Below are 23,755 nucleotides of genomic sequence, written 5' to 3'. Positions count from 1 at the left end.
CCCACCCAAGATCCACTCCCCCACCAAAAAAAAAAAAAATGATACGCTCATATGCATATATATTTCACAGAAAATACTAGTGCTGGCCTGGCTGGTCTCAGGGTGCTGGCCTGGCTGGTCAATCTATATATATATTATAGCAGGGTACAAAAAGGGCGTGTGGCGGTGTGAGGAGAGGAGACACGGGCTCATCCTAGCGTTGCTGTGTTACTCCGCCTCCGCGTGATGTCACACGCAACCGGCCGCGTACTGAAGGACAGGTGGCAGGCGAGGTCGGAGCCTGGTGGAGGAGCTCCGAGTCTGCTCGGCTCAGTTCGCCTGCGCCTGCCCCTGACAGTGACTCAAGTCGAGTCCTTCACTATGCGGCGATACTGGGCATCGCCGCTTAGTGAAGGATCGGCTCGGGCGGCTCGAGGCTGCTCTAGTCCTCGGAGGACTCGAGCCCTGATTGGTATCATGCTGCCGGCTTTGCCAAGTGGCGTTGGTTATGTAACTATGCCAGCATTATCAAATAGAAGGTCAATCAGCTACAGCTCAAGTAACCTCCAGCAACCTTTGGAGGAACCCTAGATGGTTGCTATAGATGATGAGCAAGTAGAATCCGATGGGTCGAAGAAAGCGGGCAGGAAGTGCTTAGATCTGTAGCTTGTATAAAAATGACTAGCAATATACAGTTCAGAGGCTTTCATGTTTGTATTTTGATACTGACCTGGAATTCTGCAGTAATACCCAGGAGGACAGGGCTGGCAGTCTCCAACTCTTTCTGCCCCAGGAAGACCTCGATAAGTATGGACAGGACACTCCTGAGGCCCAGCTGGATTGCCGGCATTTGTCCAGCTTTGGACACTGCAGTAATGGCCAGCCGGACATGGCACTGGTACTGGGCTCCCTTAACAAAGAGATACATGAAGCAATGATCACTGAAGAACAACTAATTTTCTTCTGATTTATTGAACTGAATGTTACCTTCTTTGCACCAGTATCCAAGAGGGCACGGCACGCACTCATTCCTGTGCCTGGCTCCAGGGGAACTCCTCAATGTGTTTCCAGGGCATGGGGTAGGCAGCACAGTGCCCTCTTGGCAATAAAAACCTAACAGAGGAAATCATACATTACAAGAGATATAGAACAAGTTCAGGGATTTGTCTGACATTGGAAATGGATGCTGAGATAAAAAAAAAACTGTTGGGGGACTGCATGCACTTTTCTAAGCTACAGGGTGAGATTCAACCCTTATTTGCTGGAACCATGAGAAATCACAGGTAATGTATATTGTATATGGGAGTTATTGGGATCATGGGGGACGTGTACTATGGGGGACGTGTACTATGGGGGAAGTCTACTATGGGGGAAGTCTACTATGGGGGAAGTCTACTATGGGGGAAGTCTACTATGGGGGAAGTCTACTATGGGGGAAGTCTACTATGGGGGAAGTCTACTATGGGGGAAGTCTACTATGGGGGAAGTCTACTATGGGGGAAGTCTACTATGGGGGAAATGTACTATGGGGGAAATGTACTATGGGGGAAATGTACTATGGGGGAAATGTACTATGGGGGAAATGTACTATGGGGGAAATGTACTATGGGGGAAGTGTACTAGGGGGGAAGTGTACTATGGGGGAAGTGTACTATGAGGGAAGTGTACTATGAGGGAAGTGTACTATGAGGGAAGTGTACAATGAGGGAAGTGTACAATGGGGGAAGTGTACAATGAGGGAAGTGTACAATGGGGGAAGTGCGCTATGAGGGAAGTGCGCTATGGGGGAAGTGCGCTATGAGGGAAGTGCGCTATGGGGGAAGTGCGCTATGGGGGAAGTGCGCTATGGGGGAAGTGTACTATCGGGAAGTGTACTATGAGGGAAGTGTACTATGAGGGAAGTGTACTATGAGGGAAGTGTACTATGAGGGAAGTGTACTATGAGGGAAGTGTACTATGAGGGAAGTGTACTATGAGGGAAGTGTACTATGGGGGGAAGTGTACTATGAGGGAAGTGTACTATCGGGAAGTGTACTATGGGGGACGTGTACTATGGGGGAAGTGTACTATGGGGGAAGTGTACTATGGGGGACGTGTACTATGGGGGACGTGTACTATGGGGGACGTGTACTATGGGGGACGTGTACTATGGGGGACGTGTACTATCGGGAAGTGTACAATGGGGGAAGAATACTATGGCAAAAACAGCTAGGACATAAAACCAGGGAGGATGGGATGGATTTTACAGACAACAGATAGAATATATGATCTGCAATACAAGGGGAAGCAGACATGCTGCAGATACTGCAGACCACTGGTAAACTGCTGGTTTTATAGCATTGATCTGAGCTTTGCGTTATCTCTGAGAACTCTAGGAGATTGGGCACTGAAATTTTTATGACGGTATCGGTCTTCTGTCATTACTTATTCAGAAAGCACAGTGCTGCTCATGTGGGGCTGGGGGGTCAATTAAACTCAGGCTTCCTAGCGTACTGCCATGTAAAGGCTTTATATGACATAAAAACATTATCTTGAAGGCATACTCCATTAATGGAAGCACAAGCTCTATCTGCAATAAAATGATACACTGGTAATTAACACCATAAATAATAGAAGAGCAAATTATCATCGATTTCACTTGACAAGACTCAAATATTAGTAACACTTTGAAGCTTACAATGAAGGCATTCAAATCTTAATATTGTATTTTCCAGCATTACAGTCAGATTAAAGGGTTTGGATGACGTTGTGAAATTAAAATCTGTATTCAAATTAGGAATGGAATAGTGTCCACTGTGTGTTAATCTACAGCACAGAGGTGGCCCGTCCATAGGGACGCCCGGGCGCCGCCCCTCCTGTAGTCACAAAAAAAAAAATGGGCCCTGATAGGCTTTCCGAGTACAGCCCTAGTCTCCCAGAAGGTCTATCCTCGGAACGTAAGGGGGCTGCGTTCCTTGGATAAGATGGACGGCTGTTTCAGCCAATCAGGTTCCTGGATTCTGGTTATCAGGAACCTGATTGGCTGAAGCGTCACCAAGGCAGGAGAAGGCTTCGAGGGAGGACATGGAACGGTGGCCGCGATCGGCCCGCAGGCCGGACTTTGGACATGCATGGTCTATGGGAATGTTTGACCATTCTTCCAGAAGTGATTGTGAGGTCAGGCACTGATGTGAACAAGAAGGTCTGGCACGCATTTCTTTTTCTGACCCTATTAGTAACCAAGAGTGTGCTTGAGAATTGTCTGCAGAAGACACAGAGAAGAGGCCTAAGCCTATGGGCCAGAGCAGAGGAGCAAGAGCCCACGTAGTGATGATGGAACCAATGAACGTGCCCGGCGGTCGCGATTTCCCCCGGTCACCCGCGATAGCTCCAGAGAGAGACAGAAAGGAGGTCTGTCAATGTAAACAGACAGATCTCTGTTCTGTCAAGGGTGAGGAGACCGATTAGTTGCTTGGGAACAACAATCGGTCTCCTCCCCCCTTAGATTTACTCCCTAGGTAACACATTTAACCCCTTTAATAACCCGCTAGTGTTAGCTCCTTCCCTGCCAGTGATATTTATACAGTAATCAGTGGCTATTTTTAGCACTGATCGCTGTATAAAATGCCAATGGTCCCAAAAAAGTGTGAAAAGTGTCCGATGTGTCGTCCACAATGTCGCAGTCCCGCTAAAAATCGCAGATCGCTGCCATTGCTAGTAAAAATAAAACAAATAATAAAAATGCCCTAAATCTATTCTCTATTTTGTAGACGCTATAACTTTTGCGCAAACCAATCAATATACGCTTATTGTGATTTTTTTTTACCAAAAAAATGTAGAAGAATACGTATCGGCCTAAACTGATGAAGAAATTTTTTATGGGATAGTTATTATAGCAAAAAAGTATAAAAAAAAATTTCCCCAAAATGTTCGCTCTTTTTTGTTTAGAGCGCAAAAAATAAAAATCGCAGAGGTGATCAAATACCACCAAAAGAAAGCTCTATTTGTGGGAAAAAAGGACGTAAATTTTGTTTGGGTACAGCATCGCACGACCGCACAATTGTCAGTTAAAGTAACGCAGTGCCGAATCACAAAAAATGGCCCAGTCATTGAGAGGGACTTAAGTAGTTAACTTTTAACAACTAGTCCTGACTATCACCTTATTATCGTGTAATTACCTTTGTGCCGGCATCACTCAATTAGCCATACCCAGAATCTGCGCAGGTAACAGTGTATACAAACGTGACACAACACAGATTGATTATACACGGTTCGTTTATTTTTGGCTTGCACAGAATAAGATGGGCGTTATTAATTATTTTCCACCAATAAGGGGCGCATGTTCAAATGACATGTTTCCTTTACTTATTCAACTAACCAATTATAATGACACATATATTTAGAATTCTTTACATCTCTGTATCTGAGCAGAACTATTATGTCACTTACTATATATATAAAAAAATAGTTCCAGACACACTGGTGACATATGCAAGTTCCCCATATTCGAGATTCGATTTCAACTCAAGCTTACTTAACCACTTAACCCCCGGACCATATTGCTGGTCAAAGACCAGAGCACTTTTTGCGATTCGGCACTGCGTCGCTTTAACTGACAATTGCGTGGTTGTGGGACGTGGCTCCCAAACAAAATTGGCGTCCTTTTTTTCCCACAAATAGAGCTTTCTTTTGGTGGTATTTGATCACCTCTGCGGTTTTTAGTTTTTGCGCTATAAACAAAAATAGAGCGTCAATTTTGAAAAAAAATGAATATTTTTTACTTTTTGCTATAATAAATATCCCCCAAAAACATAAAAAAAAACATATTTTTTCCTCAGTTTAGGCCGATACGTATTCTTCTACATATTTTTCGTAAAAAAATTGCAATAAACGTTTATTGATTGGTTTGCGCAAAAGTTATAGCGTTTACAAAATAGGGGATAGTTTTATGGCATTTTTATTAATATTTTTTTTTTACTAGTAATGGCAGCGATCTTTTTTCGGTACTGCGACATTATGGCGGACACTTCGGACACTTTTGGCACATTTTTGGGACCATTGCCATTTTTATAGCGATCAGTGCTAAAAAATGCATTGATTACTATAAAAATGCCACTGGCAGTGAAGGGGTTAACACCAGGGGGCGGGGAAGGGGTTAAGGATGTTGCCTGGCTGTGTTCTAACTGTAGGGGGGGGGGGGTGGACTCACTAGGGGAAATGACTGATCGCTGTTCATACATTGTATGAACAGACGGTCAGGCATTTCTCCTTCTGACAGGACCGGGAGCTGTGTGTTTACACACAGCTCCCAGTCCCCGCTCTGTAACGAGCGATCGCGGCTGGCCGGCAGTGATCGCACCCGCCGGGCACGCGCGTCGGGATCAGGGACAAGCAGGGCGCCCCAAGTGCCCGCTTCGCGAGGTGACGTAGAGCTACGTGCTCTCGCGCAGGGGAGCCGACCTGCCGCGGCTGGTCTGCAAGTACTTAGAGTGGTGTTCCGCCCCCCCCAAAAAAAAAGATTAAAAGCCAGCAGCTACACATACTGTACACATACTGCAGCTGCTGGCTTTTAATAATAGGAGACTTACCTGTCCAGGAGTCCAGTGATGTCGGCACTCGCAGCTGATGTTTCCATTAGCTGTCGGGTGCTGCCGCCGCCATTGTAGGTAAGGGAACCCGGCAGTGCAGCCTTTTTCGGCTTCACCCTGGGAACCCTACTGCGCATGCACAAGGCCCCGCTCCTCTCTCCTACTGGCCCAGCGGCCAGGGGAGAGGAGAAGGGAGCCCCGCGGTGACGTCAAAAAGTGGGAAAGGATACCTGTCCCCCCCCCCACAGAAAGGTGCCAATTGTGACACCGGAGGGGGGGAGGAATCAGGTGAGCGGAAGTTCTACTTTAGGGTGGAACTCCGCTTCAACCAACAACATATTTAAACCTCATTGCTAAGCAAAATAAAACACTTAAAGTGGAGTTTCCATCCCAAATTTTTTTTTCATTATTGTGCTCATTAGACCTAAAAAAGTAAAAACAAATTTTTTTTTTTTTTACTTATCTGGAAAGCCTGTTGCTATGCGGTCCCACGAAATCTGCCTTTGAAACCACCTAGGATTCTGACATCATCTCCCTCTAATGCTCCTGGGAAATGTGTGTCATCATTTCCCAGGATGCAGTGCGCTGTCCAATTATCACTCCCCATCCAAGACTTCCAGGAAGTAAGTGCTTGTGGGCTTCACAATGCCCACAAGCAAAATGACAACGGTGTAGACATAGTTTTATAAACTATCTTTTTTTAATAACTATGCGGAGCGGCGGCGGCGGATTGTAAAATAGTAAGTGACTGGATTTATATTATAAAAACGCATGATGAAAGGACATACATTTAAAAAATGCTAATTGTGGTTGGAACTCCGCTTTAAAGGAGCAGTCCAGTCTTAGGTCGCACAATGCAGTATAAATATTAGGGGGGCTCCTGCTCAACCAAAGAATAACATGTAAAATAACAAAGTACTAACAACAACTTACAAAGCCATCCACAACCCTGGCTACATCACTAACCCTGTCTCAAATGATCATCATTCTAAACCACTCTCTATGGTCCTCCCAAGACCTCGTGCCCTATACCTCCCTTGTTATTTCCTCCCATACTCGCCTCTAGGACTTCTCCCAAGCTTCTCCCATTCTTTGGAGCTCCCTACCCCAATCGGTCTGACTATCTCCTAATCTATCTATTTTTAAACAATCCCTAAAAACCTTTCTCTTTAAAGAAGACTATCCAGCTTCTAACTAATACACTGTGTTTTTGACTTTACCAGCTTATCCCCCCCACCGTTATATTACTTTTTGTACCACTTGACCCTCCCTCTTAGATTGTATGCTCCTCTTGTACCAAATTGTATTGTAACTGTAATGTCTGCCTTCATTTTGTAAAGCACTGAGCAAACTGTTGGTGCTATATAAATCCTGTATAATAATAATATTTACCACTTCTGACTTACAGACTTTGCCATCCATCCTTTGTAACTTTTTATGACAAATGTGAAAATTACCATAAGCATATTACCTGGCGGGCAGATCCCAGCACACATCTGTCCCCAGTTGCACTCAGTCAGGGTGCTGCGGCTGAAGTTCTGCAGGTAGGGTGAGTATTCTGAACTGCCAGACAGACAGAAATGTCCAGCTGCACATGGCCCTTGTAGTTTTCCTCCCCTGTGTGTTAGAATAAAAGATGTTATAAAAACTGAGACCCATTATATGCTCTGGCCTTATAATGAGCTCTTACCTGCAGTATTGCCCAGGTGGGCAGGGCAGACACTCCACCTTATCTCTAAGGCCACTCATTTCCACAGGTGTGTAGGTCCCATTTGGGCATTGTAAAGGATAGAGTGTCCCTGATGGAGACAGTGCTTGTTAATATAAATTATTCCATTTCAATTCATTCTGGCTGCTGTGGTATTATAATTATCCTTTAGAAACGGCAGACCTCCAGTTTTTAGAGCAGGGATCTCCAAACTACGGCCCTCAAGCTGTTGCGGAACTAAACATCCCTCGAGACATTGTAAAACTCTTACATTCACAAAAATGACGAGACATAATAGGAATTGCATTTCCTGAACAACTGGACGGCCATATCGTTTGGAGACCCCTGTTCTAGAGAATGGACATACTTACCAGCAGGACAATAGGAGTGTGGAGGGCAGTGCTGTGGGTGGCCAGCCACAGCTTCCTGGCAGTAGAATCCTGGTTGGCATAGGGTGCAGGAATGAGATCCAGTGTTTGGTTGAAACTGTCCAGTTGGGCAGGGTTTGGGATGGGAAGACCCGGAAGGACAGAAGTGGCCCTGCAGAGAGAGAGAGATACACCACGTTTAACAGCTAATCAAAGGCTGATATTTCAATGATGGTCAGCGCCGACACAGAGAATCTCACTCATCTGTCCCGAAGGCCCTGCAAAAAGAAAAGGATGAAAAGCAGGGATTTCAAATCCCCACACTGCTGCACTAGCTGCGTAGGCACTGGCAGCTCATTGCCCATGGAGGTAAGCGGGGTCCAAAGGGTTGGAAAGGTGTATGGCAGGGGTCTCCAAACTTTCTAAACAAAGGGCCAGTTTACTGTCCTTCAAACTTTGGGGGGGCGCACTGTGGCTGTAAAAAATGTCCTGGCGTCCGTGGGAATAAACAATGCTCCGTGATTGGTATTAGGGAGAGTAATAATGACCCATCATTGGTGTCAACGGGGGAGAAAATTTCCCTATCATTGGTGTCAATGGGAGGAATAGTGCACCACCATTAGTGTCAGTGGGAGGAATCGTGCCCCACCATTGGTGTCAGTGGGAGGAATCGTGCCCCACCATTGGTGTCAGTGGGAGGAATCGTGCCCCACCATTGGTGTCAGTGGAAGGAATCGTGCCCCACCATTGGTGTCAGTGGGAGGAATAGTGCACCACCAGTGGTGTCAGTGGGAGGAATAGTGCACCACCAGTGGTGTCAGTGGGAGGAATAGTGCACCACCAGTGGTGTCAGTGGGAGGAATATTGTGCCACCAGTGGTGTGAGTGGGAGGATTAGTGTGCCTCCATTAGTGTCAGTGGGAGGATTATTGCGCCACCATTAGTGTCAGTGGGGGGAATAGTGCGCCACCAGTGGTGTCAGTGGGAGGAATCGTGCCCCACTGTTGCTGACAGTGAGGGGAACAATGGCCCAAGAGCCGGATAAAAGCAAGCAAAGGGCCGCATCTGGCCCCCGAGCCGCAGTTTGGAGACCACTGAAGTAGGGTGTACGTTCATCTTTTCATTTTTCAGAGGGTGAACTAACCCTTTAAAGCTGGCCATACACTGATCAAATTGCAAAATGCTCCAGATGAACCAACTGAAATTCACTTAGTAGATGGCCCTTTCAGTCACCTCCCATCCAATGTCCTTTGATTACAAATTTACAGGAGCTGGGCAGAAAATTGTTGGCAGAACCCCGGCTGTCAGAATACAATAGCCCAGCAGGGGGATTTGTCCATATGCTCTTTATAGCGTGGCTGGAGGCCCTCAGGCTGAATAAAACTAACTATGGCCAGCTACAGAGTGATGATTTTACATTTATCCTGTTGAACAACTAAATTACTACACAGCTGGAAGTTTGCCGGAATCGACCCGGTAATACCGGAATTGAGCTCTGGTTGCCAAAGTCATCACCGGATTGCTCACATCTCTGGAATTTCTATTCCAGGGTGGGGGTAAAAAGAATCATGGGGTGCTGTGAACTGGGCTGTATAAAATTCTGACTCTTAAACTAGGTCTGTTACACAGAACTGAACTCCATACTCTATACATTACACACCTGACCCCTACACTATATACAATACCCAACCCAGACCCTTACAAGATGTACGTTACATACTTCTGAATCCTATAATCTGTAGGTTGGCTCAAATGTTAAGCCCCTCCCATTGTCAGTGTAATGTTGACACACCCACATTCTTTGTGACGCGCTATGCGTCCCCTTATTAGCCCAGCCCACTACTCCGCCCCCATGCTCAGGAAATCAGAGGTATGTTTTTTTCAGGGGACATCATGTTCTTTTAGTATATGGAAAATGTTACGCCTATTAATATTTTAATTCTCACTAGCTTCCAGTCACAGGTACACACAGTTCAGGCAATGCAGAACAGGAATTACTGAGTGATTATGAAACAATTGCAATAAAGACTTAATTGTTCAGCTTAGAATTATCAATGTTTAAAGAACACTCAATGGTAAAACAATTATTTAGAATTTATAATTATAAGCGCATAATAACCTCCACAGAATGCTGTTGAGATATGGGAGCATACACACCACACAGGGTTAGATATTAGATTAAATAATTCTGCCCCAGTCCAATTGATACATTGTGCAGAATGGTAAATAATATTGAGCAATGCTGTGCTGTGTAATTCAATGTTATTCTATGGGAGGACGTGCTTTGCATGCACAATTTCGGCTTCCCTGGGGCAGCTTGCCGATTTCATTCTCTATATCTCAGGGCGGTGCTTGGATAAATATGAACCAAGCTATTTTAACCAGACGTAATTAAAATTGTCCATACACTGATCACATTTCCCTCTGTTTCTGCTCAGTGGAGAATTATCCACCTGCCTCCATTGATTTTCAGATTGAAGAATGTTGGGTGGTAGGTAGGGTGCTGACTGCTTGAATTTTGTCTGATTTATTAGAAACCCATTGAAATTTGAGCAGTGAGTGGCCCTGTGGACACCCTACTAACCAACATCCTTCAATACAAAAATTAAAAGGAGCCAGGCGGATAAATCTTGGTCAGAGACTTCAGCCAGGGCTGTCTTAATGAGAGGGCACACGTGGGCACTGCCCAGGGGCCCCAGCCCTTTGCTCTAAGCAGTCGGTCCTTGAGCCCGGGCTGCCGGAAATTGGGCTGTCCCTCTACATCCCAGATATCCCCCCAGAACTCTGACCCCTCTACACCCCAGATATCCCCTACCTCCTACCTACGTGATTTTTGTTTACCTACACTGCCTCCATTGTAGGGGCCCCAGAGCATTACTTTGCCCAGGGGCCCATAATGCTATTAAGACGGCCCTGACTTCAGCTAAACAGCTGCAGTCACTGTGTGGCAGCGCCCAGTGTATTCTTACAGTCATGAGTGCCAGCTGGCAGAATACAATAGCCTCAGTGGGAAATTCCTCTATCCACGCTGTTGAGTGTGAATGGATCTGATGTGTGTGCAACAGCGCTGGACCAATGGAATCAAGGTTTGGCATTTTTGGATACACTATGAATCAGTTCCTGCTTTAGGGGGGGCGATTTTCCAATGAAGAGGCAGATGTAGGTGGATCTTTTTACTAGAAATGTGCACTGCTGAAATTTTTTTTTAATTTTTTTGGGGTCATTCGTAAATTTTAAAATCTGAAAATAAGAAAGACATTTCGAAAATTCAAAATAACAACTATTAAATTATAGGTATTAGAAATTCCTTTTAAATTTGACTGTTAGTGAACGTAAATGAATACGAATTTCTGCTGGGATCAGTATGCACAGGGATGAAAGCTGGACACAGACTCTTGCCACACAACCAAATGGGCACGCGGTCCCTGCCTGTAAGGGGTTTTTGCTGCATCTGACTGTTGCCTTTTGTCAGAATAACTATCAGTGTGCCAGCTGGAACTGTGAGTTTTCTGCAAGCAAGCGACTTGTGCAGGAGTATGTAAATAGACTGTACATAGGAAAGTGTTCCTTAAGAGTTGTTTCAGTCAAGTGGGCATCCCATAATTAGCCCATCCCCACCCAAGCTCAAGCTCAATACCCCCAATAAAATACAAAACAAAGCTGCTGGACTGTTTTCTGTCTCAGGTGTGCCTGTGAAATTCGGTGTGCTTGGCTCTGCAATCCCATTTCAACTGCGGCTCCTGCATGGAGTGTGCTACACCTGAATAATAATTCAGTAAAACCTTGGATTGCGAGTATAATTCGTTCCAGAAACATGCTTGTAATCCAAAGCACTTGTATATCAAAGCAAATTTCCCCATAAGAAATAATGGAAACGCAAATGATTTGTTCCACAACCTTTTTTATATAGGTCCTTCAGTTTATAGTCCATATAAAAAAATTATAGCAATGTGATAGGTTAAAATGTCCATCCACAAATGGAAGCCACCACAAGGGGATTAGACGCAAAATCCAGCAGGAGCTACAGAGTATAAAAGATAAGAGAGGCGCCTCTAAGTGTAGCAATTTGTTGCCAAATGGCGTACTTTGAATAAATGTAACCATATTGCTACACTTAGGCCTCGTACACACGACCGGACATGTCCGCTGAAACTGGTCCGCCGACCAGTTTCAGCGGACAGATCTGATCGTGTGTACAGGCTAGGGGACAGATTTCCAGTGGACAAATGTTTCTTAGCATGCTAAGAAACATGTCCGCCGGACAGCTTTCCAGCTTTTTAGTACGTCTAACCAGCGGACCGAAATCCTGCGCATGCGTCGAATTGATTCGACGCATGCGTGGAAGCATTGAACTCCCCGGAGAGAGAACGTCGGTTTCGTCTACGTCACCGCGTTCTCTGTCCGCGCGGATTTCGGTTTGATGGTGTGTACAGCCATCAGACCGAAATCTCCGAGCGGACATGTCCGATTAAAACGGTCCGCGGACCGTTTTCATCGGACATGTCCGCTGGTGTGTACGAGGCCTTAGAGGCTCCTCTCTTCTCTTTTATACTCAGTTGTGACATGACGCTTACTTGTATATCAAGACATTGCTTGTATATCAAGTCAAAATGTATGAAAAATGTTTACTCGTCTTGCAAAGCGCTCTCAAACCAAGTTACTCTTAAACCAAGGTTTTACTGTAATAATATTATTATTATTATTTGTTCCAGGTAGTTATATAGCGCCAGCAATTTATGCAGCACTTTACATTGTACATTCACATTGGTCCCTGTCCTCAAGATGCATAAAATCTATGGTCCCCATCTCACTTGTATCCATACACATACTAGGATCAATTTAGAATGGAGCAAATCATGCAAACTTCATGCCGATAGTGAATGGAATCTAGTGGAGCGGTTTAATTATTTTAATAGTGACATGCAATCATCAGAAACACACTAGCAGGAGGCTATGGTGACTTTTCCAGTTCCAGGAATGACTGAAAGGTTTACACAAAGTATATCTAATTTAGGAGAGAAACTGGTAGATTGGCCCTGAGTCACCAAGTCACAAAATAACTTTATGCATGCCAAAGTGGTCAGTCCAATATGATTGATCACATTTGATGCTGTTGCTTGATAGGCCACTTTAGCATGCCCTAGGTAATTTAGCAGCTCTGAGTCAGAACCATTGCGTGTTAGTCACCCTATTTATTGACTTGTAGCTAAGCTACTAAAATAAAGCCACAAAGTGTGGTCTCTGTTACCTTAGGACACAGAAACGGAGTGGGACTGGCGGAAGTGAAGTTTCCTGGGCAGTAGAATCCGGCAGCGCACAGTCCCGTCGGCGAACTCAGCCCAGCACTGGCACAGAAATGTCCTGCATAGCATGAAACACAGCTGTCCAAGGAAGAGCCTCCTGTTTAGAGGGATATACAGAGAAAGACGCTTATGTACAGGGCAGTTATAGAAATACCAGAATAGCTGTCTAGGAGCCTCACATGTATGTCTTTCCTCTGTATAAAGAGCCACTCCACCTTTGTACACATTCTCAATAAAAATGCAATACCTTTACTGCCAATTTTGCGGCGCTATTCGGCCGCTAGCAGGCGGTTTTACCTCCTTTAGGTGTCCGTTTATAAAAGCAGTGAAAAATATCCACTGCTCAATTCTCCAGCCTTCACAGAGGAGGTTGTTCTCCTGTGAGTGTCAGCTTATGAAGCCGTGTAGATCGCTTCTCCTTTTGTCAAATGAAGCGATCTACAAACGGTGGAGAACGCCCCCTGATACTGGAATCTCATGAGACATAGATTACAGTACCAGAAATTCACTGAAACACTGAGATGTCAGATTATTAAGCAGTGATAAATTATCACTGCTCAGAACATGGACATTCTCAAAGGCGACCGCTCTCCTCATGTTAATAAATATACACAATATTATATATATATATATATATATATATATATATATATATATATACACACACACACACACACACACACACATACACACACACATCATATATACATGTGTAGCACCCTCTAGTTAGCTAGGTGCTAGAGTGATGATTTTTCTAGCAGAGTAGGAAAATTTGGACAGGCCTAGCTGGTGGCTAGGCCTGTTTGTTTTCATTCTGGGCTGGAAGTGGCTCAGGGCAGGGCTGGGTGACTCACATGTAGCATCACAGTCACCTCCCTCTTCTTTCTAGAAAGTGCTAGAAAGAAAGGAGGGGAGAAGAGGTGGAGCTACTTGTGGTGTGGTGTGTTGGGGAGCCTTGACCAATCCCCAACTTGGATTGGCAGGGGGCAGGCCTCCTTAAATTCCCAGGGTCAGCCCAGCTGGGAAGGAGGAGTTGGGGAGGAAGAGCTGGAGTGAGAGAGTGTGAAGGCTGTCGGGGCCTTATGGGGGGGGGGGTGACCCTGGGCTGGGGCTCGGGTGCATCCAGGACGAGAGAAGAGATCCTGGAAGGAGAGGCACATGAGAGAGAAAGAAGAGGACATCAGGAGAGAACACTGCTAAGAGACTCTAGGGAGGACAACTGATCCCAGCCAGGAGGGCCGTTGAGTGGAGCACAGTTAGGAGGACTGTGGAGGCATGCCTGAGAACTGTGAGATTGCAGTTTGAGATGGGTGCAGAACCAGAAGAGAGGAGTGGAGAGAGGTTATTGCAGCCAGGCTGGCTTCCAAAGCCTAAAGAGAGCAATCTGGGACTGGTAGCTGTGCAGAAGACAGTTAGCACCTAAACTATATCTACACTAAAGGGGCCCACTACATTCAGCAACCCCTACGGGGGCATGGCTACACACTGTCTGTGTGTGGAGATGATCGGGGGAGAACATGTTCTCCCCCGATCATCTCTGTTTCATAAACCGTTAATGAACCAAGATCAGCGGTGATCCTCGGGATCACCGCTGTTCACAGTTTCATAAACAGACACCTTAGTAAATATATAATAATATATACACAATACTTTCTGCTACAAGAGATACAGAGGAAAACACATGTGCAACACGACTAAAGCAAAAGACTCCAGGTACCTGTGCTATTATTCAGTGTGCCAATAGGACAAGGTTTTGGTGACGGCGTCCCTTCAGGACAATAATGGCCAGGAGGACAAGGGCCATTGAGCGGAAAGCGGACAGTTTTCTGAGGGATGATGTCTGTTGCCTCTCCTTCACAGTAATATCCAGCTGAGCACAGGCCTGCACAGAGATGGAGGTGTAATGGTGACCAGAATGATACAGAGCTGTTGCATGAAGACAACGTTAAATGCCCAGTTGTTGAATACACAATTATACTCTGAAGTTGGACAAGGGAACCATGCTTTACATGGCATAGGCTCATACAGGCCAATAACCTTCTTAATATGGGTCATCAAGAGTCTATACACTAAATTAAAAAATACATCATAACTGCAAGTGAAAATCATCATAAAGCTTAGGTGATATTTTGGCTATTAACATGAACCTGTGACAAGGCAATAGACCGTAAATTAGGTACAAATTCATAACAGGCTGCAAATCAACTTTAAAACAAGTTCTTAAAGTGGAGGTTCACCCAAAATATAAATTTTTAACATTAGATTGAGGCTAATTAAGGGGAGCAGAAACGGGTATTTTTTTTTAAATCAATGCCGTACTTACCGTTGTAGAGATAGATGTTCTCCCGCCACTTCCGGGTATGGGCTGCGGGATAAAAAAAGAGGATTTTTGTACTCACCGTAAAATCCATTTCTCTGAGTTCATAGACGGACACAGCCTTCATTGACCTTAGGGTTATGCTTCTTCCTACCAGGAGATTTAGGCAGAATTCTACAGCACTTAAGGGGTAAAAACTTTCCTTCATGCCGCTCCTCCCAGGGGGCGTGGCTCCCCCAGGCATAACCCACACCCTGCTTTAGCAGCCTCAGTTCGTAACAAGCAGTACAAACAAAGGAGGGGTGGGTGCTGTGTCCGTCTATGAACTCAGAGAAATGGATTTTACGGTGAGTACAAAAATCCTCTTTTCTCTTTCGTTCATAGACGGACACAGCCTTCATTGACCTTAGGGACGTCCCCAAGCAGTGTAAAAAAAATTCGAGGGGTGGGAAAAATAACACAGCAAAAACAGGTTACACCCCAAACAAAACCGGAGTTACTCAACGGAGGAACTCCAACCTTAAACTGCCGCCTGTAACACCTGCGGCCGAAGGAGGCATCAGAAGATGCACTCACATCCACCATATAAAACTTTGAAAAAACGTGGACCGACGACCAGGTCGCAGCCTTACACACCTGTAACACAGAGGCTTGGTGTCGGAAAGCCCAAGAGGCCCCGATCGCCCTGGTCTAATGCGCCATGACCCGAAAGGGGGGAGCCCGCCCTTCAGGGCATAGGCCTGAAGCACAATCCGTCGGATCCACCTGGAAATGGTGGCCGACGAGACTGCCAGGCCCTTACTGGGACCGGACACAGACACGAACAGCGAGTCCGACTTCCGGAACGGAGCTGTCGCCGACAAGTAAACTCGAAGGGCCCGAACCACATCCAAAGAATGTAAGTGGCCTCCTTCGGGTTCTTCGGCTGAGGACATAAGGATGGAAGAACAATGTCCACATCCAAGTGAAAAGCCGAAACGACCTTAGGGAGAAAAAACGGCTGCGGCCGCAGCACCACCTCATCCTTACGGATGACCAAGCAGGGAGCCTTGCAAGACAAGGCCGCCAGAACAGACAGACACCCGTCTGATCGAGGTAATTGCTACCAGAAATAAAATCACCTTTTGTGACAATAAACCTCCCGAATGTCCTCAAAGGGAGCATCCCGAAGCACTGAAAGGACTAAATTCAAGTCCCATGGGGGTAATGGAGGGCGCACCGGAGGGGCCACCTGCCAGACCCCCTGACCCAACGCACGCACCCAGGAGTGCGATGCCAAGGGTCGCTGCCAGTAAAAACAGCCAGAGCAGAAATCTGGCTCCTAACCGTACGTAAGGCGAGAGCCTGAACCACTCCCTGCTGCAAAGACAGCAGAATCCTGTACACAACGCATGTACGAGGGTGCCATTTCATCTCCTAACACGCAGAGATGTAGGCCTTCCATGTATGATGGTAAATCCAACGTGAGGTAGACTTCCGTGCGGGCAGCACGGTAGAGACCACCGAGCCCAATAGGCCTCGGTCCTTAAGCCCCTGGCTCTCAACAGCCACGCCGCTAAGGCCGGTGGCTGTGAAACAGGGTGGAAGATCGGACCCTGTAACAGAAAATCAATTCCCAGGGGAAGACGCTAGGGGGCGTCTGCCAGCAGACGCACCTGGTCCGCGTACCAGAAGCGACGCGGCCAATCTGGGGCAATCAGGACCGATGGAATCCCTACAGCTTCTACTCTGCGCAGCAGGCGAGGAAGAAGCTTCCGAGGAGGGAAGGTGTAAAGTAGGCGACAGTGACCCCAAGGAGCCACCAACGCGCCTGACGCGTCCGCCCACGGGTCCTTAAACCTGGCCACGAACCGTGGCACCTACCGATAGAGACGGGACGCTAGAAGGTCCACGTCCGGAGTGCCCCACTTTCGGCACAGACCCCGAAACACCTGCGGGTGGAGAGACCACTCTCCTTGGCCCAGTGCAGTGCGACTTAGGTAGTCGGCTAGCCAATTCCGTATTCCCGGAATGTACCTGGCCGATAGAGCCGGAACGGACCCTTCGGCCCACCGAAAGGATGCGCGCGACCCCCGTCGCTGCAACAGAACTCCGTGTGCCTCCCTGATGATCAACCTACGCCACGGACGTGGTGTTATCGGACAGGATCCTGACCGGTCGGCCCTGTAGATCCAGGAACCACCTGGTAAGGCAAAGCTTGATTGCTCGGAGCTCCAGAACGTTGATCAGTAGGCAGGACTCCACCTGAGTCCAGTGCCCCTGGGCTGACTGGGTGCCCCAAGCGCCCCTCCCCAACCGGAGAGGCTGGCAGCCGTCGTGACCACTGTCCAGTGGCCTGCAGAAAAATGACTTTCCGGCCCGAAGCACCGGAAACGCCAGCCACCACCCAGGGGAGACATGATCAGATGACTCAACTGAATCTGGTAATCCAGAGATGACGGAAGCTAGTCCCATCGTGACAGCAGTTCCCTCCGTAGTACCCTGGCGTGGAATTGGGCATACGGAACCGCCTCGAAAGAGGCTACCAACTGACCCAGAACTTTCCTGCAGAATCGCAGAGATGACCGCTTCTGGGTCGGCAACTGCTGCACAGCAGATAGCAGAGTCTGAAGTTTTTTCGCTAGGAGAAAAACACTCCCGCCCCGGAGGAATCCAGGACCAGTCCCAGGTATCCCTGAGACGGAATCAACCCTGATTTCAGGACAATCCAGAAACCAGCCGAACACTCGGAGAGCCTGACACGTGATAGACACGGCTCCACCAATGCAGAGCTCGAAGAAGCTCGTAGGAGAATGTCGTCCAGACATCCCATGATAACAAACCCCCCGCTGTCACAGCCGGGCCAGTATCGGTACGAGCACCTTGGTGAAAACCCGCCGAATGGGAAGGACACCATTGAAAATGGTCCCCCCCGACCGCAAAGCACAGAATCTCCGGTGGTTTGAAGATATGCAGGTACACGTTCATGACATCCAAGGATGCTAGAAAATCCCCCTGATGGAGTGCCGCTATTACCAAGCGAATCGACACCACCTAAAAGTTTGCACCTTGACAAAACAAACGAGGGACTTGAGGCCCAGGATCGACCGGGCCCCATCCTCCGTGGGGACACAAACAGAATGGAGTAAAACCCCGAGACCGTTCCAACGAGGGAACTGGCACAATCACTCCCCTGACCAGAAGATCCTGGACAGCCCCTGACGGAGTCAACCGGCGAACCGGAGGAGGCCAGAAGCCGGAGGGAAAAAACCTGTTTGGCAGACAAGAGAGAAACTCAATCTTGTACCCCAAGGAAAACACTTCGCAATGCGAAGCCAGTCTCCCACCCGAGACACGGGCGGGAGCAGAACTTCAGGCGGAAGCAGGTATGTCCGCAGACTTGTTAGGCATGCGGTATCCGGTGCGCTGCTACCCCGCAGCGGGGATTCAAGCACCATGTAGACCTACCCCCACCGCACAGGGCGAGCGAAAAAACGCTCAGAGCTAGGCAAGGAGGGTCCTTGCACAGGGCGAGGTCCCTAGCCCTTCCCAGACTATGGGAACAGCATGCGCTTACCACCCGTGGCATCCTCAATGATGCCAGTCAGGGAAGACCCAAAAGGACCATTCACCCTTAACGGCCATCCCCAAGGCCACCTTAGAGGTCCTTCTTCCAGCTCCTGCAGCAGGAACTTCGCCCTTTTCCAAATAAGGAACACAAGGAAATCCTTCAGCGGTGCGTGGTAGTCTGCTGGTACTGACACGGAGGTGTCTCCGCCACATCCACAATTTTTAGAGTCTCACGCAACGCAGAAACAAGAGCTCCAACAAATTCTTGCCAGCAACTGACTGCAGCAGAGTCATCCTCACTATCCATAAGGGTTAAAACCCGCAGCCTCTGACATAAAAGAACCAGAAAAAAACAGCGATTCTGTGTCATCCCCAGAAGCAGGCTTCAGGGAGGGGGCGCTTTTTTACCCCCCATCCGGGCACTAGCTGCTTCAAACCTGGTAAGAAACCCAGGACAGCCAACATAACAGATGTGGCAGGGGGAGGGGCGGTAAGGGTTAACTCAGGCATAGCTTGAGTTCCATAGTGTCAGCGCTGAGTCACCCACCCTGCAAGGCAGGACAAAAAACCCACTGGTCACCTCCTTGCTGCTATTGCAGAGCATGGGGGCCCCCGGTATTCACCACCCCACCCAGCTGCAGAGGGAGCTGAAAAACCTGAGGTGTGCTTTGATGTGCTGGCTTTGATGTGTCTTCACCTCATGGAAGATTCACAGTGTTTCACAGCCTAAAACTGTAACAGCACTAAAACTGGTAGCAGAGACCAGAGGCTGTGATGAGTCATCTCAGGGAAGAATCACATCGTTACCAAGGAGATTTCCAAGATGGCCACCATCTGAGGTAAAAATTACCTCATAGAACACAGCAGCACTTGCAGTGCTTTGTCTGTCACCTCAGAAAAGAATCACAGCGTTACCAAGGAGATTTCCAAGATGGCCACCATCTGAGGTAAAAATTACCTCATAGAACACAGCAGCACCCCCCAGAGTAACAACACAGTCCCCCAACAACACACGGGCTCCGGTGGTAATAAAGAAAACCCAGGAGGCCCCCCTTCACAGCCACTACCCAGTCAGGGGAAGGAGGGAGAGGAAGGGGAGAGAGGAAAGCAGGGCGGACCCTCAGTCGACCTCCCCAGGGAAAACATCAGCCAGACCACTTACCTGAGTAAGGGGCCACTACTTACCTGTCCTGCGACTACCCGGCTGGAGGTATCCCAGACAGAACCAACGTCCGTAAACGGCATGGCTGTCGGCCAGACACACTGTGACAAAGCCATAGAGACCGGTCATATGTGTGCCCTAGAACCGAAGTTCCCCGGCCGCCCCTGGAGCAACAGGGCCTGTCGTGGACGTCCCAAAGCTGAGCTGAGGGCCGGCACACGTTCGAAGGCCGAACATGGGGGGACTACAAGGGTCGAGGACCCAGCCTGTCACCCAGTCGGCTGTTGATAGAAGAATCGCAGGATTCAAAAATGCAGGAACAAAATAATAAAAGCGAGAAAAATCGCAAGAAAAAAACTCCAGAGTCCAGGAACTCCAGAGAGAGCCTTGACCTCCTGTCGTTAGGCAGAAAACAAACTGAGGCTGCTAAAGCAGGGTGTGGGTTATGCCTGGGGGAGCCACGCCCCCTGGGAGGAGCGGCATGAAGGAAAGTTTTTACCCCTTAAGTGCTGTAGAATTCTGCCTAAATCTCCTGGTAGGAAGAAGCATAACCCTAAGGTCAATGAAGGCTGTGTCCGTCTATGAACGAAAGAGAAAAATACCCGTTTCCGCTCCCCTTAATTAGCCTAAATCTAATGTTAAATTTTTTTTTCGGGGGAACTCCCGCTTTAAAGACCTCTGTAGCTGCAGGCACTGTGAAGCAATAATCTGCAAAGAGCACAGAAAAAGTTCTGAAGACCATCAAGTTGGGTCAATCAGGAGTTTAGCTCCGGCTACAAGTAATGGCTCATTAGCTCAGTTCTCCCCTCCCAGCAGTGACTCCAAAGCTCACCTCTCCCCAGTCATCGATGATTCAAAAGCTCAACTCTCCCTTCCTGGCAGGGACACAGAAGCTTAGCACTCACCTTTAAAAGGGATTTAGAAGCTCAGCTAACCTTTCCGAGCAGCGGCTAAGCTGCCCCCTGCTTCTCCTCCAAACAGTGACTCAGAAACATAGCCCCCCCCCCCCCCCCGACACAAATCTATATAGCAGCTCAGCTCTTCCTTTCCCAGCAGTGGCTATTCTCCCCCACGCTCCTCCCTCCCAGCAGTTATTAAGAGCCCTATCTCCTCCCCTCCCAGCAATGGCTAAGCTCTGCCCTACCAGCAGTGACAATGCTCCCATTCTCCCCCTCCCGGCAGTGGCAAATCTCTTCTCCCCCCTCCTAGAAGTGACAAAGCAGCTTACCATGTTGGAAAAAAGTAACTGGGTTGAACTTCTTACCATCAGGCTCCCAGTTGGCCTCTCCTCTGCAGTATCTGCCAGCTGGGCACCGTTTACATGAAGCCAATGACAGGGCTCCCTCCATAGGGTTGAAAGTGCCAGTCGGACATGGGATTGGTGCTGCAGTCATGGCTGGACAATAATTACCTGAACACAAATATAGTGGCATTATTGTTTCACATCCATATGTAAAGTAAACATACAGTCATATTCTGATGCTCAGGGTATTTATACATTTTTCCTAGTTAAGATTTTGTCTCAATGTCAAATTTTCACTTAGAACAGAAAAAAATGATAAAAATATCTCTTACCTTGAGGGCAGTTGAGGGGCTCCACTGTAGACACATGCATACAGCTGCTCCCTGCAGGACAGGGGAGGCATGTACTTGCTCCGGCCATAGGGCTGAATGTCCCCGGGTCACATGGAATCTCCAAACTGCTCCCAGTGGGGCAATAAAATCCAGCTGGGCAACGATAGCCATAAATGTCATCTGACGGACAGGAAATGGAGTTGCCCTCTTTACAGACATATCTGGAGACACAGACAACCCCTCATCAGTAGATCATCACTAATGTCTAATAATAAATGAGAAATAGCAGAGAAGGAGAAACACTGCAGAGTATCATCAGAGCTTGGCCTAGTATTTGCTGGAACGCATATGTATGTATGCATAGTACTTGTGCTTTAATTTACAAAAAGCTAAATCAGTTACTCCATTTTTTTTAGCACCCATCTGCATCCAGCTGCTTATATTATGGACATGGACACTGGACAGAGTGTCATCAGCCTATGCCTGAACAAGGACCTTCATATCAGGATCACCAGCAGAGATTGTTTCAATAAAATTTGCAAACATTTTGAAAGCACATGAAAACTTGCATGAAATTGTAGTTTTTGTCTTAAAATCTACTTTGGGATAAATCAATCATTAAACCCATGGCTTTTTATGATCATTGCGCTACGTACAGAGTGGAAGGGTCAAGATTGCGCTACGTACAGCATGGAGGGGTCAGGATTGCGCTACGTACAGAGTGGAGGGGTCAGGACTGCGCTACGTACAGAGTGGAGGGGTCAGGACTGTGCTACCTACAGAGTGGAGGGGTCAGGACTGCGCTACGTACAGAGTGGAGGGTTCAGGACTGCGCTACGGACAGAGTGGAGGGGTCAGGACTGCACTACGTACAGAGTGGAGGGGTCAGCACTGCACTACGTACAGAGTGGAGGTGTCAGGACTGCACTACGTACAGAGTGGAGGGGTCAGGACTGCGCTACGTACAGAGTGGAGGGGTCAGGACTGTGCTACCTACAGAGTGGAGGGGTCAGGACTGCGCTACGTACAGAGTGGAGGGTTCAGGACTGCGCTACGGACAGAGTGGAGGGGTCAGGACTGCACTACGTACAGAGTGGAGGGGTCAGCACTGCACTACGTACAGAGTGGAGGGGTCAGGACTGCACTACGTACAGAGTGGAGGGGTCAGGACTGCGCTACGTACAGAGTGGAGGGGTCAGGACTGCGCTACGTACAGAGTGGAGGGGTCAGGACTGCGCTACGTACAGAGTGGAGGGGTCAGGATTGCGCTACGTACAGAGTGGAGGGGTCAGGATTGCGCTACGTACAGAGTGGAGGGGTCAGGATTGGTGTTCTGTCGAGAAGTGCCCGGCTATCGAAATAGTGCCCATAGAGGGACTGAGGAGGCGAGAGAGCAGAGACAGAGCGGTGGTGGAGGCGGAGACAGAGTGGAGGTGGAGACAGAGCGGATGCGGGGGTGGAGACGTAAACAGAGAGGAGAGGGACATGTTTACTCTTGTTCTCATGAAGACCGGCCGCGCATGCGCTAATACAAAGCCGTTCCGCTGGTGGGACTGAGGAGGGGGATGTTTTCCCTTGTTGCCTGGGATACCTGGCAGAGAAAAACTAAGCGGTGAGAAAAAGAGAAAAGAGAAAAAGAGGTAGCGGCCGGAGGCTGCTGTGCGGGCCACATGACAAGGCCTGGCAGGCTGGATTCGGCCCGCGGGCCTGGTGTTTGCCACCTGTGAAATAGAGTGTCTGTTTCCTTTCCTCATTCCATAGAGCCCCTGTATATAAAACACTTATGGATCAAATGAAAATGTGTAATAATACATTCAGCGCCACAGCTCTCCTGTTGGCCTAAGCTGAAAAACACTTCTGTCCACACTTTGATATAGGATTATAGTCTCCATGTCATAACTTTATGGTTCTCTTATATATGATGGAGGCGAAGACCTGTGATGGAACCTTTGATATTTACAATACAGTAGTGGGCAGGCATAGTGCAAACATGTCATCCCAAGAGGTCAAAGGTCCCATCCAAGGTTTATCTTAATCGTTCAAAGGCCCCAATAGTTCAAAACTCCATCCCAAGTGTTCAAAAGTTTCCTCTGAAGAGCTCAAAACCTCCATCTTGATCTTTCAAAGGTTCTGTCCCAAGAGTTCAAAGGTTCCATGCCAAGAGTTCAAAAGCTGCATCTTAATCTTTTTAAAGGTTCTGTCTCAAGAGTTCAAAGGTTTTATCCCAA

The 23,755-nt window shown here is 47.8% G+C and overlaps 1 protein-coding gene across 1 annotated transcript in view; it reads right to left on the bottom strand.

Moving 5' to 3' along the window:
• LOC120915672 overlaps positions 1-21,860 on the bottom strand; it is a 97,907-nt gene extending 76,047 nt beyond the window's left edge. Inside the window, exons 1-9 of the mRNA XM_040326379.1 lie at positions 21,528-21,860; positions 21,217-21,363; positions 14,642-14,806; positions 12,870-13,021; positions 7,626-7,794; positions 7,237-7,345; positions 7,018-7,163; positions 967-1,092; positions 710-889 (exon numbers count right to left, since the gene is read on the bottom strand). Coding sequence (XP_040182313.1) covers positions 710-889; positions 967-1,092; positions 7,018-7,163; positions 7,237-7,345; positions 7,626-7,794; positions 12,870-13,021; positions 14,642-14,806; positions 21,217-21,363; positions 21,528-21,615 — 1,282 coding nt within the window. The 5' untranslated portion in view covers positions 21,616-21,860. The remainder of the gene's footprint in view (positions 1-709; positions 890-966; positions 1,093-7,017; positions 7,164-7,236; positions 7,346-7,625; positions 7,795-12,869; positions 13,022-14,641; positions 14,807-21,216; positions 21,364-21,527) is intronic.
• Positions 21,861-23,755: the final 1,895 nt, after the last annotated feature.

Source organism: Rana temporaria, chromosome 10 (genome assembly GCF_905171775.1).
Source record: "Rana temporaria chromosome 10, aRanTem1.1, whole genome shotgun sequence".
NCBI classification, from domain to species: domain Eukaryota; kingdom Metazoa; phylum Chordata; class Amphibia; order Anura; family Ranidae; genus Rana; species Rana temporaria.
The sequence above is the reverse complement of the archived record's forward strand: the minus strand, read 5'-3'. Positions and strand labels throughout refer to the sequence as shown.